The sequence below is a fragment of the Pteronotus mesoamericanus genome, unplaced genomic scaffold, assembly GCF_021234165.1.
Source record: "Pteronotus mesoamericanus isolate MK-2021 breed Mesoamerican mustached bat unplaced genomic scaffold, CSHL_Meso_final contig_134, whole genome shotgun sequence".
NCBI classification, from domain to species: Eukaryota; Metazoa; Chordata; class Mammalia; order Chiroptera; family Mormoopidae; genus Pteronotus; species Pteronotus mesoamericanus.
This window is the reverse complement of record NW_026555061.1, coordinates 652,058-669,177: the sequence shown is the minus strand read 5'-3', so window position 1 is coordinate 669,177 and position 17,120 is coordinate 652,058. Positions and strand designations below refer to the sequence as shown.

General features: G+C 60.8%; 1 protein-coding gene across 1 annotated transcript in view; it reads left to right on the top strand.

Annotated features, from left to right (window-relative positions):
* SMOC2 (SPARC related modular calcium binding 2) overlaps positions 1-17,120 on the top strand; it is a 212,518-nt gene that overhangs the window by 43,841 nt on the left and 151,557 nt on the right. Inside the window, exons 5-7 of the mRNA XM_054595203.1 lie at positions 6,337-6,384; positions 9,229-9,279; positions 10,356-10,430. Coding sequence (XP_054451178.1) covers positions 6,337-6,384; positions 9,229-9,279; positions 10,356-10,430 — 174 coding nt within the window. The remainder of the gene's footprint in view (positions 1-6,336; positions 6,385-9,228; positions 9,280-10,355; positions 10,431-17,120) is intronic.

The following is a 17,120-nucleotide window of genomic DNA, read 5'->3' as shown; positions in this document are numbered from 1 at the left end:
TTTCTCTCTTTCTTTCCTTTTTAAAGACTTAAAGGCCAGCGTTGCTGGGGGCAGGGGTAGGGCCGGAACACAAAGGGCTTTTCTGCGGGGGAGGGCCTGGGGAGCGGCCTCTCCTCCGGTCCTCGGGACCAGCCCCAGCGTTTTGATCTCCCCTCTGCTGTAACCGGCACCCTGGCCAGGAGCCGGTTCCTGGCTTGAGTACAAAGCCGGCTGAGATGCCGTAGGCTGAACCCACGTGCAGGAATTCTGCTGTTCCCACGGCCAGAGGACCCACGTGTGCAGCGCAGTCTGCGGTGTGTGCTTGAAGGAAGCTGCAGAGGGCGGGTGACAGAGAGGAGGGGACACGTGCTGCGGGCAGGGCTGATGCCTGGAGATTCACCCACCCCACCCACCCTCTCCCGCCCCCTCAGACCAAGGTCAAGTTCGGGCAGACGTTTGTTGGGGGGAATGGCAAACGTGGCCGCCCGGCTGCCGCACCAAATGGCCCACAGCGCGGGAAGGAAAGCCGCCACTCGGCCTCATGTTTCTCAGGCAAGTGCCACCTCACCCGACGGGACGGTGGCCTGGGCTGGCTGTCGACAGCTCGGCCTGGTCCGCGCGCTGCGCAGGGAGCTCGGGGTCCCGTCCAGGGTTGGCCTGCTCGCGTCTGTTCCATTGCCCACTTGGGGTCCGGGAGGGGACCGAGGACCTTGGGTTGGAGCTGATCACGCCACAACATAGGATTTATGTTAATTTATCCGGGACCCTCCCATCTTCCCACAATGCCTTGTGATTTTGCGTCCCCCTGAAATGGTGGAATTCCAGGTTTCTACGAATAGCGAAACGGTGTCTGACAATTTCAACTTTATGAAGAGAAGCTGTTCTTTTCATTTTTAATTTTTCACTCATGAATCTCCTCGGCACCGAGCCAAGGACCTGATGACGCTGGGCAACCTGAAAGGGCGCCCAGAGCAGCCGACTTCCAGCGCGCTGACCTCGGCAGCACAGCTGTGCCCGGCCTCTAACGTCTCCGAGGTGTGTCGCTGCGTAGAAGGCTAAAATGCAAGTCAGAAGTTGCTTTGCTTGAGTTGGAAAGGTTACAGAGCCGAGCGACTGTCTTCGGTGACCCCTCAAAGTGCCCTTTTTTAAGGCTTAAAAATTATCCTCCTGAAAAGTGTCGTTGTTAAAAGAAGATACTTGAATGAATGTTGGCAGGGGAATGTAGAAAGGCAGGCCAGGCGTGGGGCATGGAGCCCACTTTCCCACGGACAGGAAGGCCGGGGGCGGGGGGGGGGTGATGGCCTTGCTGCAGGGCCACCGTCCCTACTCAGTGTCACCTCCTAGTGTCCTGGCCCCCGAGCCTGACCACGGCCAGACAACCCCGTGGAAAGGCCAGATGTTTGACGCAGAGAGAGACCGTATTCCCATCACTTTTATTACTGCATATTGTTACAATTGTTTTACTTTATTACTATTCGTTGTTCGTAACCTCTTGCCTTATTTATAATTTAGACTGTGTCATGGTTTGCGTGTAGAGGAAAAACTGTGCACATATCGGGGGTCCGAGGGCGGGGCCTCTGCGCAGGAGGGGTGTTGGCACGCGCCCGCTCCGAGCTCACGGGGACGGTGGGTTGGTCGGTGGAGCCGGGGACAGCGAGGGGCCGCCCCACAGGCAGAGTGGCCCCCGTCGTGGGATCTGCTGCCTGTGGAGTTTCATTGATGGGGGGCGGGGCGTCCAGGGAGGGGGCGGGATAGTCAGGACTCGTGGGAGCGGGGCGCAGGTTTCTCAGGGAGCTCCGGCTGCCTTCCGCGTCCTCCTTCAGACTTTTGCTCCCTGAGCATTGCTGCGCGGGGCCAGGGGGGTGGCTGGTGTGTGTGTGTGTGTCGGTCAGCGTGCTGATGACCGCGGCGCACGTGTGATGAGGCGGGGGTTACGTCTTGGTGAAATTAGTCGCCGTGTTGGATTACGCAGATTTTAAGCCGTAAATCCGGTGGGTGTCGGTCTTCCTGTCTTCTTGGCAGTCTGTGGCTGTCACCGATGGCCGCTGTCCTGCCGCATGCCCTGTCTCAGTGCCACCTGCGGTTTCAGATCCACGGGGGTCTTGCTCTGTGTCCTCCCCGGGCGAGGGGGGCGGCTGTAGGGGCTGAACTGAAGATGTGATTATTTCAGAGAAAGATATAAAATGCGTTGCCTTCCAACCCAGAAGTGCTGAAGAAACTCATTTTCCACCCACGATGAGATAAAATAGTAACGTGATACACAGGATGCGTAAAATTTCCAATACCACTTTCAGCTTGTGGGACTTTCTGAAGGCGTTGAAGCGATACTGTGGTTTGAAAAACAGGCAGCCTGTTTGCAGAGAAGACCACAGGGTGCAGTTGCTATGGCGACGAGTCCTCTGAGCCTGCTCGGGAGGGCCTGGGGGCCTGGGGGCCTGGGAGGGTCAGGCTGGAACCGGCCTCCCCGGCCCTGCGTGGCCCCGCGGGGTGGCCTGGCGTGCGGGCGAGATCCCCATCGGGCCAGTGCTCTCTAGGTTTCTCTCGCTCTCCTTCTTTAACTTGGACTTGTTTTTGAAATTTCAACTACTTGATGAATAATATTCTGGTGTTATTATTTTTCCTTTAGGAAAAATGCTTATTAGTTTTATTACGACTTTTCCTTTTAGGAGAAACAGTCCTTCCAGCTGCCAGCACTTGCGTCTCTGCTACAACGTGCTCTGTCACTGCGCCTCGCTGCACGTTTAATTTGGTGGCTAATCTGTAATTGAATTTTTCACTACATCAAAAGTGTGTAAACTGTTCTTTTCCACACCTAGTCCCCAAATGGCTTTTCTCTCATAGTCCCTAATAGTTAATAAAACTATAAAGGAAACCGAGAAGCCTGTCAGCAGCAGATGGTTCCCACCCGCATGGCCTGCGGGCGCGCCCTCCCCAGATGTGCTGTGCATGTGCGTCCTCGACAAACGGACGTTTCACAGCCCGTAGAAGTGCGCCGCCCCCGCTCAGATGCTGGGAAGATCTAGGACGCTGCTCACGTGCCAGTGACCGTTTGCCAGGACGGCCAGCTGTCCAGGCTTATTTTTTCCTGCCGTTGAAGTTTGCACATTTTAGACGCTGAGGTGAGAATGGAAGCGCAGAGAACGAGGCCGTGGGAGTGGGCGCCGGCGGCAGGCGAGCCCGCGGCCCTCGCTTGGGCGGAGAGCAGTTTGTGGTTCACAGCGTCTCTGCCTGCCACCTCGGAGGAGGGTTTCGAAGGTGTCGGGGAGCTGGGGTCGCTGCACGTGCGTGTGTGCTGCATGCCTTGCAGGCGTTCCTTCGTGTCCCGCCTGCTCCCCTCAGCGCCGGAGGTGGTAGCGCCCGCGCCACCCAGCTCACAGGCGGGGACGCCACGGTCCTGAAGGCGCGGCCCGGGTGCCCGGCTGGGGTGCAGCAGCCGCCCTCTCCCCCGGGCCCCGCCTCCTCCCTGGGGGTCCGCCCACCCAGCTTTGGCTCTGCAGCCCCCCCAGGTCACCTGCTCATGGTCCCCGTTGGGAGAGAGAGGGAAGTGCAGCCCCTTCCCATGGGGGAGGGGCCCACAGGTCAGAGAGGCCGAGGGTCAAGTGCGGGGCTTCCTGGGACTCCTGCTGGTGGAGAGGCCCGGTGGGCAGAGGGCCCAGAGCGACCCAGGGAGATGCCCACCCAGGAGGTTCTGCAGGGCGCGGCCGCCTCTCTGTGTGTGTGGCCGGTCCTGCTCCTTCCTTTTTTCCTCTCTCTCTTTTTCCTGAAGCAAAGCCACGTGATGCTGTCAGTCCGCTGTGGGCCGTGAGATTTCCAGAAAGGGACAAGTGCCTGGAGCGGTCCCTGCCCCCCAGGGCGCAGGCCCGGGTGCTGCCTGCTGCGCCGGCCTCGGCCACCCTGGCCCTCACTCCGTGGGCTGGCCCAGACCCCCGTCCGGCTTCTGCTCCAGGAGCGCCCGGCCCCCGCGCAGGGGCTGTCCTCAGACCCCGACTCTCCGCAGGCCCTGCTCCCCTGCGGCTGCCGGGCCGCGGGCCGCTGTGCCGAGCGGGGCTGGGCTCGCACCAGGCGCTCCGAGCCGTGGGGCCCGCTCCTCCCTGGAGCCGGCGCTCTCCCCCGCCGTGCTTCTGTGGTTTCCTCCCCCAGGCCGTCTGCTCTGACCGCTGAGGTGGCTGCCCTTTGAAAACAGTGTTGACTTGGGAGCGGGCCAGGGAGGCAGGGCCCTCGGGAACCAGGCCTGGGGGCAGCGCCGAGCGGGGGCTGGAGTCTGAGCCGCGGCAGACCCGGCGGCTCGGCCTCCAGACCCTGTCCTCAGGCGCCCTGCGGTGCCGTCCCGGAGTCTGGCCCACTCCCCACCCCTGGGACCCCCTCGGTGACGGCTCATCTCCAGGGAACAGGGAGGCGGTGATAGCAGCGCCGTCAGGCCCCGGTCCATGGGGTCCAGTTTGCATCACTGTTCTCCACGTGGAGGGCGACGTGTGGCCGAGTCCTCGAGCTCGGGGACGGCGCTGCAGGGGCCAGGCGCGCGGGCGGGCAAGCAGGCCTCAGGCAAAGCAGGCACCTGCCGGGTCGGCTTGAGTGTTGGAACCACAGAACAGCCTCTCAGGGACACCCGGGTCTGGTTTGAGATTTTTTTCTTGCATGTTAAGAACGAGGTGGTGTGACTTTTGTTTGGATTTGCTCAGGTGAACACTGATGGCAGGCACAGGGGCTGACGCGCAAGCTGGTGGTTGGCCGACCCGGAGAGGGCCAGAGGCTCTCTGTGCCGCCCTCGGGCCTCAGCTGCTGCTCGGGCTGGGCCTCAGCGGTGGGGAATTTTCTGCCCTGACGTTGTAAATGCCATCGCAGTTCTGCTGAGCAGTCTCTCCGGGGGCATCCAGCTATTCAGGGTGTTCACATTTAGGTGGGAACGTTGAGGCCTGTGTAGTTGTTTTCCAGAATATCACCAAGTCGTTACAATTTCTGGCCAAAAGTAGAAAACTTTTTTTTGACTCATTGCCAAGATACATGATGAAAATAAACTGGTGACTAAGAAACTCAAGCTCTTAGGAAACCTGCGTGTGCAGGGACACGGTCCAAAAAGGGGGAAGCGGAGGACCCGCACCTAGGGTTAGGGTGCAGGCCGCCCAACGGAGACCGTGCAGGAGCCCCGGTTCCGTCCCCGGACTCGGACCAGGAGCGGAAGCCGTGTTCTGACGTCAGGGGACGATGCGCTGTTCCACCCATGCCGACGGCAGCAGCGGGGCTGGCCCGGCCCGAGCTGTGGTCCTCGTCACGGGCGGACACGGCTTGCACACATGCGTCGGCCCCGACGCTGGAACCTCACGGACAAACCGGGGTCGCAGCTGGGCCGCGCTCGGTCCCCGGCGCCTGCTGCGTCCTCGGAGGGGCGCTCCTGTTCCCGGGCGGGCGGCCGAGCCCCTTGGGTCCCATCGGGTGTGAGGACCCCTCGCCGGGCACACCGTCGTCTCTGTCTGTGTCGGAGGGGCGGGTGGTGGCTGGGAGGTCGCGGTCCCCTCTGCCCGGTGGGACCACCCTGTGGAGGGCTGCGTGCCCCCGCTGAGGGGCTGTCCCGGGCCCCAGAAACAGGGCGGATGCTCCCCAAGTGCCAGCGGGTGTCTGTCACTAGTGTAAGTACCGGTCCGCGTTTCAGTGCCGTCCTCAAGGCTGGAAAAGTAAGTGACGAGTTTCAAGTCCTGTTTCGGGAGAAGCTTTTGCCGACAAGGGTGGCCTGGCATCGGGACCACTCTCCGGGCACCCGGGCGGCATATGCCGAGCTGGGCCGGCAGGCACCCCAGAGCCCTCGGGCAGGTCGCAGGCTTTCTCCGCGGGCGTGTCACTGTGATGAGGAGGAGGGTGGGTGCCTGCAGCAGCCCCAGCCTAGCAGCGAAGGAGCTCGTCGCAGGGACCTCGGGGCCACACCGACGCGGTGCAGCCTGTCACCCTGGCCGGCCTCTGCAAGGTGACGCCTCCTCGGGCCCCTTTTCTATAAATTGGGGCCCAGCGGAAACCAGGGTGTTTGTTCAGCTGTAGCGGCGTAACCTTTTGTTATGTGAGGATCTTCAAGTCCAGTCCTTCCGCTGCCCCGATGCGCGGACGCGCGGCCTGGAGGCCACCTTGACCGTCCAGACGAAGGAGCTGACGCGCGACCTGCGCTTGGGATCCTTACGCGCACGTCTGGCGAGTTAGCGATGAGGCAGCGGCCCATCTCCCGCGCCCTGGCTCCGGACTCAGGGCCCCGTCACACGTGCCAGACGGCGACAAGGCACCGCGGCCTCACTCGCGGGAACAAAGTGCTTGTGTGACAGTTTCTGGCGGCCACGCAGGAGCTGAACTGACCCGCTCCTTGTCTTCCCCTTCCAGGTTCCGTCACTGAAAAGCTGCCCCCGCGGGAAGGCACAGGCAGAACAGGTAACCACTTGGGCGGGGTTTCCATGGTGACCTGTCACCGCCTATCTGACCTGTGCCCCGAATACCTTGCGAGTTAAAGCTAGACGCGCCCTAGCGGCAGAGCAGCTCGCGGCGCGTTTCTTCTCCCACGGCCGTGTGCTCCACAGGGCGGGGGCCAGGCGCCACCTGTTGGGACCCCCTGTAGGCGCTGTTAGGTCCCTGCGCCCCCCGACCCCCCGTGCGTGCCTGTGGAGGGGCCTGGAGAGGCGCGTTTCAGCTGCGGCCCCTGCGGCTGTAAAGCAGAGCGGTCGTTGAGGGCCACTGGCCGAGACTCGAGCCCAGTCCCGAGCCCAGTCCCCGGGGGCGAGTGGCGGGGTGACTGCGGGCCCCGCCCAGGGCTGCCTGCCTCCCGGACGGGTCAGGTCCCAGCAGGGCCCGCCGTCGCCCCTCCCCGTGGAGGCCCCGCCCCCTCGCCCCGCCCCGCCCCGCCCCGCCCCCTGCAGGCCACGCTCTTGCCCCACCCTGTAGAGTCAGGAGTCATTTTGAAGATGAAGTAAAAAACGTTTTGGTACCAAAACCTTGGGCGCTAATTTTCCTGATACAGGTCATAGTGTGTAAACTGGTGATTTAAAAAAAAAATCAAGCCAAGTAGGCCCGAGCTTCCTTCCACCCAACTCCCGTCAGCGCGTATCGTGACTCCGCGGGGCAGGCCCCTGCCCCGGCCGGGCGCGCGGGCTCTTTATGTGGGTGGACCCGTGGGCCGTGGCCGACCCCGCTGGTGTGTGCGCCCAGTGCCGAGAGAGCGGCCGTGGGTGGGCGGGGCCACAAAGGAGGCTCGTGCGAGTGGGGTGGGGGGAAGCCGAGGCGGGTTTCACGTGGAGCCAGAGACCCTCGCAGCTGGGGAGCGGCCCGTTTCTGGGTGACCTGCGGCGACTGGCACCTCCGGGCCCGGCTTGGGGGCGAGTTTGCGTTTGGAAAGGAAGACGAAGGGAATGGAATTCTCGATTGGATGGCTTGGGTTGAGTCTGTAAGATCGGGGGGTGGGCGCAGCCCCATGTTTTTAAAGTAGAGGAAGTGACACCATTCAATCAGAAAAGCTAACCCCTCGCTGAACGGGGAGGCGAGGGACGGAAGCGCCGTTTCGGAGGGGGCGCCCCCTCGCTCCTGCCGCGGCCTCTCGTCTCCGCTGGGGCGGGTCCCGGGGAGAGGCCTGTGGGCGCGGGGGGGCGTACGGAGGGGACGCCTTCCTTCTCCTGGAGCCCCCGGTCTCCAGGCTCAGAGAAGCAGCACCGGGGGTTAAGCGGCAGGGCGCGCTGTGCACAGAGCGGAGGCTCGGCCCACTCCACGGGAAAAACCAGGAGCGGCACAGCCGCCCACGCCGGCGGCGCCCTCTCCTCGTGCGCAGCTCCCCGGGGGGCGCGGGGCCTCGCGTTGGGCCAGAGGATTTGAGGGGCCAGGGCACGAGGTGGCCCGAGGAGAGTCACGCTGGGGGAGGGGGCGGCCCCCGGCGGGCGGGGGCGGGGGCGGGGGCGGGGGCGGGGCCCTGCTGCTGGAGGCGGGGAGGGGCGTGGCCGGCCTGGAGCGCGTTGCTGGCCGCCCGTCCCCGGTGCAGGGCCCTCGCTGGCCACGGCCGCTTGGCGGGCTTGCCGACGGGCCCCGTGATTCTGGGGAGAGGCCGAGGGCCCCAAAGCGGCGGAGGCCTCAGCAGAAACGCGCGGCCCTGGCGACGCGTCCCATCGTTCTCATCCCAACAAGACCTGGGAACAGGCGAAAGCGTGTTCTCAGCCTGTCCTTTTAAGACTTTCAGATGTTTTAAGTACATTCCCCATTTCATTTTAGTCTCTTGGGAAACTAAGGAACATTTCACAGCAAAATACTCAGTTTATCATTGTTATGCTTGGATATTTCAAATAAATGACGTTACGTTTTGTCAGTATTTTAATACAGAGCAAACTGTCTTCAAGAGCTTGTACAGTGCCCAGGCTCTTTGAAGGCCCCCTTTGGGTCTCCCTCAGAGGGAGCCCACAGGCACCCTTCTGCCCCTCGGAGAGCGGGGAGGGTCGTGGGTCAGAGCTCATGGAGCAGCCGCCTGACGGCCGCCACCTCTCCCGCCCTCTGCGGTGTTTCGGTCCCGGCACTGTCACACGCGCGGCGACCCGCAGGAGGAGTGCGCGTGCAGCGGCCCGGGCTGCCCCCCGGGGCCTGCGTGCCGGGAGCCGGACCCAGACGCTCGGCCGCCACGGCGCCTGCTGTGGCTCGGGGCTCCCCTGAGCCTGGACCTTAGACTTGACCGGGGGACCCAGGGGGGTGTTTCCACTGACCCAATCGAGGTTATTCGTGAGGGATGTGTGTCATCCGTGAAGCGACCCAGAGCTCTTTCGGAATCCACAGTCCCTCTTGCTGCTCTGGTCCCTGTCATCCTTGTCCCGCCCCGGCCCCCCCGCCGCCGACCTGAGCCCCTCGCGGGGGTCCTTCTGCGGCAGACGTGGACAGAGGGGCCTCCGCTGTGCAGACGGGCCCAGGGCCGGCGTTCAGCCAGGCCCCTCATCCCTGCCCTGCTGCCGGGGAGATGGCGCAGCCGGGGCGCCGGCCCCCTCCCTGGCCCCGCGGCCCCGCGGCCCCGCCTGCCGCCCTCGCACCGTGCAGCGGCCTGCGCCGGGCCCCCGCTCGCCCCTGCCCCCCGCCCCCCTCCCCCTCCGCGGCCCTGGCGGGTCGGTTCTCGCTCTGGCGTCCCGCGTGTCCTGGGGGGTGGTGTGTGCGGATCTGCGGGCTGTTGGTGCCCCCGCAGCCTCACCCGCATGCACACTTACTTAACTTACTCTGTGATTGTAGTCTCCTTGCAAATGTTTTCCGTTCTGAATTCAGATGATGCCTCGGCCCCTGCGCTGGACACTCAGCCCCAAGGAGATGAGGAAGGTGAGCCCTGGGCCAGTCTGGAGCGGGGTGGGGCGGGGTGGGGCGGGTCCCCCACACGGCCATGCGGCCCGCTCCAGCCCCGTGAGCGCCTGCGGGCCTTCCGTGGCCTTGGCGTGCCGCCCCGTGTGTTTCCATAGCAGAACATAAGCGTGGCTTTTCAAATCTAAACCTGTGGATGGAAATTCCATAGTTTGGATGATGTAAAGCAGCTCTTTCTGAAGAGAGCGAGGCGTATGCCATCCTTCTGTCCACATGTCACGCCTCTCACTCGCGTGCGCTGCCACGGGCGGCCGAGACACGCTTTGCCACGTCCCGAGGGGTGTCCCCTGGGCTCGCTGCTTTGGCACTCACTTCAGGCTGGACTTGCTCTTCTCAGCCTTTTGCATCTTGTCTCAGGTGTTGGCGAATGTTTCACAGATTCTCAGGTCACAGGGTCTGAAGATAGGAGGAACGCACAGCACAAATAAATCTGAGGTTGACAGGTTGAAGTGCCCTGTCTTTGCCAATAATAATAATAATAATAATAACAACAGCAGCAGCTAACGCTGGCGTGGCCCCCCAGGCCGCCTGCCGCTTGGCGAAGGCGGGGAGGGACTGGCTGGCTGCTTCCCCGGGGCCCAGCCGGCTGTGCGCGTGTGGCTGCGCTTGCTGAGCAGCGTCGCCGAAGGGCCAGGTTCCTGACGCGGGTCACGCGACCCCTCTGTCTGGCCCTTGGCCTCTGCCGGGTCTCTCCACCAAGTGGACGCCCTGCGTCCGTGTAAACCCCTGTCCCAGCCACACAAGGGTGTTTCCAGACCTTCGGGCTCTTTGCGAAAACCCTCCTCTGTCTCGCAGGGTCTGGTGGATTCATGTGACTTCTATTTACACTCTTGGATGAAGGAAGAAGAAGGAAAAAATGTCTTAAAATTTTAAAAATGTATATTATTATTTCTTATAAACACAATTATTTTAACTTTCTTTAAATGAACAATATAATGCTGTTTTTTCCTTGGCTTTTAGGCTGCCTCCTGAAGTCTTTGAGGGACTTTGTGTTTTCGTGCTGAATTAAAAATTGTCCTCCTCTTCTGCTTTGTTAGATATCGCCTCACGCTACCCCACGCTTTGGACCGAGCAAGTGAAAAGCCGGCAGAACAAAACCAACAAGAACGCAGGTAAAGGCCTGTCCTCCTCATTCTGTCCCCAAGCTCGGGGCGGGGGGAGGGGGTTGGGGCCCTCACCACCAGCGAGTCTTGCTCGGAGCTCTCAGGGCTTGATCACCAAACTATAGTTCAGATTTGGGGGGTTTTACTACGCTTTCTACCATCTTCAAAAGGTTTCCCTGTGTGTGCCAAGCAAATGATAGTTTTAGATAAAAATGGAAATATCAATATTTGACAGTAAGTCTTTGTTTTTGACGTAACTCCAGCGACGTCCAAACACTTGATTAGTTTAGTTCAGAATCCCGGGAACTGTGTGCTGGCTTTGCCATAGATCGGCGCCTGGGGACTTTCCCTTTGAGGAGGAGGACTGTGGGGCACCGCGCAGGCAGGCGACGGCTGCAGCCGCCCCGGGGCACCGGGTCCCTGACATGGGGCTCTGTCTGTGGCCCCCTCCCCCCGGCGGCGCTGGAGGCCCTGCCCGCCACCCGGGTCTTCTGTGTTGGCCCCGGGGGAGCTGCAGAGGCTCACAGAAGCGGCCTGCGCAGTGGAGACTTGTGCCCGGTGCCTGCTTCCCCCCAGTGCGTTTTTAACACCCATCAACGCAAGGCGTTCGCAAGTCTGGTCCGCGTTGGGGCGGAAAGAGCCTCCCGGCCCACGTGGTCCATGGGCTGCCCTGTCGCGTGCCCCGAGAGGACGGCCCAGGCAGTGCCCGAGTGGCCGTCTCAGCGGCTGCCTCACAGCCCAGGCTGCGGCCGCACGGCGCGGGTCTCTGCTCGTTTACCACCGCAGGCAGCACGGCGAACCCCCCGGGAAGTGGCAGCTCTGGCCGGCAGACAGGCCCCTGGCTTCCCCCCGCGGGTTCCCGCCTGGTGACGCTCCCTCTCGCCGCTGCTGCTGCTGCTGTCGCCAGGTCCGCCCTGCCCGGTCCGTCCTGTCCCTGCCCAGGGCAGCGTGGGCCTGTGTCCTCTCGGCCGCCACCGCTCCCGTGGGGCCGAGCCAACGGAGGGGAGGCCCCCGGGCCTGTGTGTGCGACGGGCGGGGGAGCCTGAACCCTGCTGCGGGGACGCACGGCCCCCCTCAGGGACTGCTGCCGTGGGAGGGTGTTCCCGTCGCCTGACGCCCGGACCCGCGCGTTTCTCTCGCGGACGTCGGTAACTGAGTTCACGTGGTTCAGCCCTGTCACCATGCGTGCCAAAGCTGCCCTGTGCGGTCTGCGCGTGCGTCACGGAGATCGGCGCTTGGGAAATGAATGAGAACGCCGTGCATTTCAGGTTGGCGGCTGGACCTTGAAAACTTCTCCTGGGAGAACCCATGTGGCAGGGCCCAGACTTGGTCTGGGAAACAACTGTAACATCTGGTATATTCGGTCTGAAAATGCGCACTCTAAACATTTTTCTAAATGTCAGGGATTTTAAACACATATTTATTTTTAGGGCCAGGGCCAGGGAGGGAGAAAGACCGGGAGACACACATCAAGCGGTTGCTTCTCCCCCACGTGCCCTCTCGGGAGCGGACCCTGCCGCCCGGGCACCGGCCCCGACCGGGCACCACACCCGCAGCCTCGGCTCTGCACGACGATGCCCAGCCCGCTGGGCCCTGTGCATCAGGGCGCCATGCGTGTCTTTGAAAAGGCAGCTTTAATTGTCGGCAGGAAGCTATTTTGGGCTTGGATGGCGAGGCCTCTGTACTCTCATGACACATGGGCACTTTCGTGTTTCGGTGTCTGTGCCGCTACCGTGTCCTCAGGCCCGAGTGGCCTGTCGGTGGCGGCTCCCCACGCGGTGGCGCAGGCTGCAGGCACTTAGTGGGACTGAAAGCGGGTCTCGGGATTCCGGTTCGCGCAGGTTGCCCTGCCCTGTGGTTTCACCACATCGGCCCAGAGGAGGGAGCGCGGGAGACGGCGGGGAGCCGCCGCGCAGGCCCGGGGCAGAGGTCGCCCAGCTGTGCGCGCGGGCCTGGGTAGCCACCCAGAGGTAGCGTGACGCCTGGGGTCCAGCCTCGTTGCTGTTTTAGGACATAAAAGCAGCACTTAAGTTATGAAGGTAACAGCGGAGTGGCCAACAGCCGTGGGGTTTCCATAGCGACCACCACAGTCATCGAGATGTCCGATGTCGGGAGAGGTTCATTTGTATTTAACTTTCAAAAGATACTTTTACTAATAATTTTCTTTGACAGAGTGGACACATTTTTAAAAACAAAACATAAATAATTTGGCTTGTTTATTCTTCTGTGGTTTTAAAAATTTGTACCTCATTCATCTGTCAGTACGTTGTCCGCCGGGGTCCATGATGCCCCTTTGGTAACACGGTGCAGGCCCGGCTCGCGGCCGACCTCCCCGCCGCGGTGCAGCCGAGGGCCGGAGGCTGCTCTCCGCCTGGAGCTGGTTGGACCCTCAGGCTGAAACCGTGGGCGTGGGGGCCAGACTGTCCTCTCGCGTGTCCCTGGGTGGAAGAGGCCATGTGGGGACGCGCTGCTTTTCTCTGCTGCTGCTTTGTATCTGTTAAAAGTGCCATATTTCTCCATGAATTCACGCTAGAATATATACTGTTGCGTATTTTACCAAGTACACCGGCTACCGTTGCCGTGCATGGTGACTCACAGTGTGGACGCGGTCCAGTATGTTTGGGGCACTTGGTGACAGGAGGTGTTTAGAAGGGACTGTTTTTACAAAGGAAAGCAAAGTGCTCCTGTGAAATCTGGACGTAGTGGGCACTTAAAGAATGCGTGTTTGTTCATTGAATTATTAATGAGTTTTACTGTTCATAGAAACAAAAGACCCAAAGAAACAAAAACCCAAACAGATGAAGAGCTAGAAAAGAAAGTTAATTTAAGTGCTGCTACAGTTTGGCTGCTGGGTCTTATTGATCACAGTTCATGTACATAGGAATGAAATTGGCTCTCGTTGGTCCATGGAGGGAGCAGCGTTGCTTTCGCTGTGTGAATCGGTTTGCGTTGGGCGGATGAGTGAAACCCGACGCTGCCCTTTACGTAAGAACGTACTACTCAGGTTTTCCTGTCTATACACACATTTCTTTACTTTCCTCAATCCTCACATTCACTTTTATTACTCTATTCATAGAAGACGTAAAAATTAACTACAGCGTTTCACCAGATAAGAGGTTTTACGACGTACTGTCTTGTGAGTATATGAGATTCCTTTGTACGTTACACACCTCCTGGATGTCTGATTTCCTTTAAAACTGGTCTCGAATATTAAAAAGGGAGCGTATTTTTTTGTTAGTTCAACAAGGCTGGTTGAACACCTGCACGGAACAACCAGCGCGTTCATGACCTACAAATACCCGTGCACTCAGCGTCATAAAAGGAGCCCTTTATGGACTGAAAGCGCGAGGTTGTGACTCTGTGAAGGGGTCGGAGGGGACGTCACCTGGGGGGGCAGCCGGGCCGGCCCCTCGCGCGGCCGCGCGGCCTGGGGGCCGGGGAGCTCTGCGAGGGTGCCGAGTGTCGTTCACGCGAGGCTGGCCTTGCGAAGGTTCGGTGGAAGACTCTTCGGTGGGATGCGCTGACTGAGAAGTAATCGTGACACAACGTATCCCTTAAACATTTATGTCTCTGATTTTTTTTAGGCTTCATTATGTTTTATTTTGAAAAAGGGGAAACATCATTATCCTGCTATTTTCAGGCGCCTTAATCTTTTGCAAAAGCTAAGGACCAGATTGCTGCCATCGCATTATTATTTTTTTCCCAAGTATGGAGATATCTTACATTCATGCCAAAAAGCAGTCTGTTTCTGTCAATTAGTGAGTGTGTTTGGGCTCCAACGGCGGGTCTCTTATTGCACCCAGCACTGCATGGGGCGCAAGGGGTGACGGGGAGTGGCAGGCAGGTGCCTGAACGGAGGCCTCTTGGGTGCACGTGGCCCCAGTGAGAGCCCAGAGCGGGGATCAGGGAAGAGAGGGCAACTCGGGTGGGGTTAGAGGAGACTTTAGCATCTGCAAGGTGACTTGGCGCAGACTCAGCGTTTTACCGGCGAAGGGAAAGAAAAACCCAAATTCCAAAGCTCGGAGAAGCCGAGGACGCGTTGATGGCCACAGCGCGGGGGCAGGAGGCTCAGCACCGTCTCTCTGGCTTCTCTGTGTAACTGGGGGCGCTTCCCGGAGAAGCCAGGCTTTTAGAAATGCCGGCGCCGCGGGCCGGATTCCATGGGACTGCAGACCTGAAGGCTGACGCCGCAAGACCATGTCCCTGAGCCCATTTAACTTAACCATGGAGGGAATGGTGGCAGGAGAGGCTGTGCGGCTCAGGGCGGCACTGGCGTAGGTGCGTTTTCTGGAATGTTCTGCTCATTAAGGAGCAGCCAGGTTGCAGAGCCGTGCGCAGCTTCGGTCGCATGGCCCCAGCGCAGCCTCTCCCGGTGGCCTCCGGGGAAGGACCGCCCCGCAGACGCGCTGGATCGCGGCCTGTGCTGCTTCGCCCCGGCGCTTACCTCGGGTCCGCGTCAGTGACAGAGCGAGTCTGCCTCCTACCCCTGCGCGTGGCTGGGCCGCAGGCCCCAGGGCCCCCGCGGGCCCCCGCCCGGGCTCCTGCTGTGCGTGAGTGGGAGCAAAGAGAGGCCTGGTTCCGTCAGCCCTGAGAACCCCCCTCCCGGGTAAAAGCGGCCCCCCAGGCGCGCAGGCGGCCGGCTCCCCCGCGCGGCGCCCCGCGGGCCCCCAGCCCAACGCTGCTCTGCTCCCGCCAGAGCTGCTGGGGGCTCCTCTTTTACTGCCCACGCGGGAATCGCGCGAGAGCTCGCTCTCCGAGTCGCGGTGGTTTGCGCTCCCACGGGAGGGGTTGTACGCCTTGTGTTTTCTTTGTTTGTATCTAACTTTTAAAATACCAGTTCCCCCATTTTTTGAATTTCATTTTTTTAAACGTAAGACTGCAAGCACATCGGGACACCAACTAGACTCAGGTTGTCATTTGAAGAGATTAAAATATTTAAAAATAACTCAAACAGCTCCTTCTAAATGTGGGCTATAAACTGTATTATGTAAAAATCTACCTAAAGATGTGCGTAACTGAATTTACCCAGTTTTACTAATAGTAAAAGGGGGTTTTCATGAAATCATACTTAAAGTTTCAATTTCATTGTGCAAACCGAGGTTGTAATTGGGGGGCAGCACGTGACCCCGAGTCACAAAACGGCAGGACAAACTGCGAATCACACCCGGGCCTCGCTGAGGGGCGGGGCTGGGCCTGGCCCCGCCCCCTGCGCCTGCCTCCCGCAGCGGGGCGGGCGCACTGGCGGGGGCGGCCCCAGGGCGCCGCGGGGGGAAGCCTGGGGCAGGCGGCAGGTACGCGGATGGGCTGCAGGTGTGCGCCCTGGGCAAGGGGCAGCGTTTCCGCCCGGGCCCCGCCGTGAAGCCGGGCCCCCGCACGGCTCATGTGGGGCGGAGCGCATTTGGCTGGGGGAGGGGACAGGCCAAGACACTCAAGGACGCAGACGGTCCTGGGAAGGCCGTGAGCTGAGCCCTTCGGGGTGGGATGCCCCTGCCCCGAGGGGCGATGAGTCCGCTGACACCCTTTTTCTCACAGGCCTCGCGATCCTCGCGGGGCCTCTGGGATGTGCAGGGTCAGAGGGAACGGGGGGCGGGAACTTGGGGTTCCCGCTGGGGGTCCCCGAGCGAGTCCTTTGCGGCTGGGAGTCTCGGCCCCTCCTGGCCACAGCAGTCGCAGGGAGGCGGCCTCGTGGGACCCGAGCTCGAACGTGGGAAAGCCCAGCTTGGCCGCCGGGGTTCGTCCGCGCTGGTCGGTCCGCAGGCACGGGGTTGGTGTTCGGCTGTCCTCCCGGACCGGCCCCAGACGGGGCAGGGTCTCGCGCACCCGGGTTCCCTGTGGAGGCGGCCGGTCACTGGTGCGGGGAGCTCGGGTGTGAGCTGTTGTAGCGGGAGGCTGAGCAACGACACCGACGCCCGGGGAAGGGCGGGTCTGTCGCGGTGAAATTCAGGGGCGTCTCAGGCCCTGATGCGGTTTGAGATGCTTCCGAACTGAAATCTGTGGCGAAGCTGAAAAGCACCTGGAGGAGTTTCCAGGTTTGCTGTGAGCTCTTCCCCTGCAGCGTCAGAGTCCCTGCGCTTCGCCGGAGCGGCACGTTCGTGCGCGGAAGACAGGCCGCGGGCCCCTTGCGGGCAGTGGCGTCTGGACTCGGGGCGAATCCGACACGGGCCCGGGCCCGCGTTTCCCCTGCTCGTAGCTCGAGAAGGAAGTTTTCCAATTAGAGGGCACGTGTTCTCTTCTCTCTGGAAACTTGGAAACAAGTTTGTTTCTCTGTTTCGATGTGACTCTGCATCAAGAAGAAAGATACTTTTTTTCACTGTAGAAGTCAGTTTTTAAAACTATGAAAGTAGGTAAAATTTCTCTCAAATGCTTGGTTGGGAAGAACGTTGTTATTAGCTCAAGGTTTTGTTTTTAAGCATTTTTCAGTTGTTAGGTGTTCTCGCTGTGGCCGAACTCTTTTATCTAACGCCGTTGCTCTGGCATTTGAAGTAACAGCAAATGTTACTGTTGCTGTTGCTGAATTGGATGTAGCAGCATGTTACATCCAAATTGCCTGTGAAGTGGAATCCGGGGTGGAAGGGATGTGAACAAAGCCCTTACGAGTCTTCTCGTTGTCACTTGTCTCCCTCTGCGTTTAAAAGCCAGCGCCTCGGTCTCTCTGGGCTTCTCTGCCACCCGTGGGGCGGGGGTGGGGTGGGCATGGGG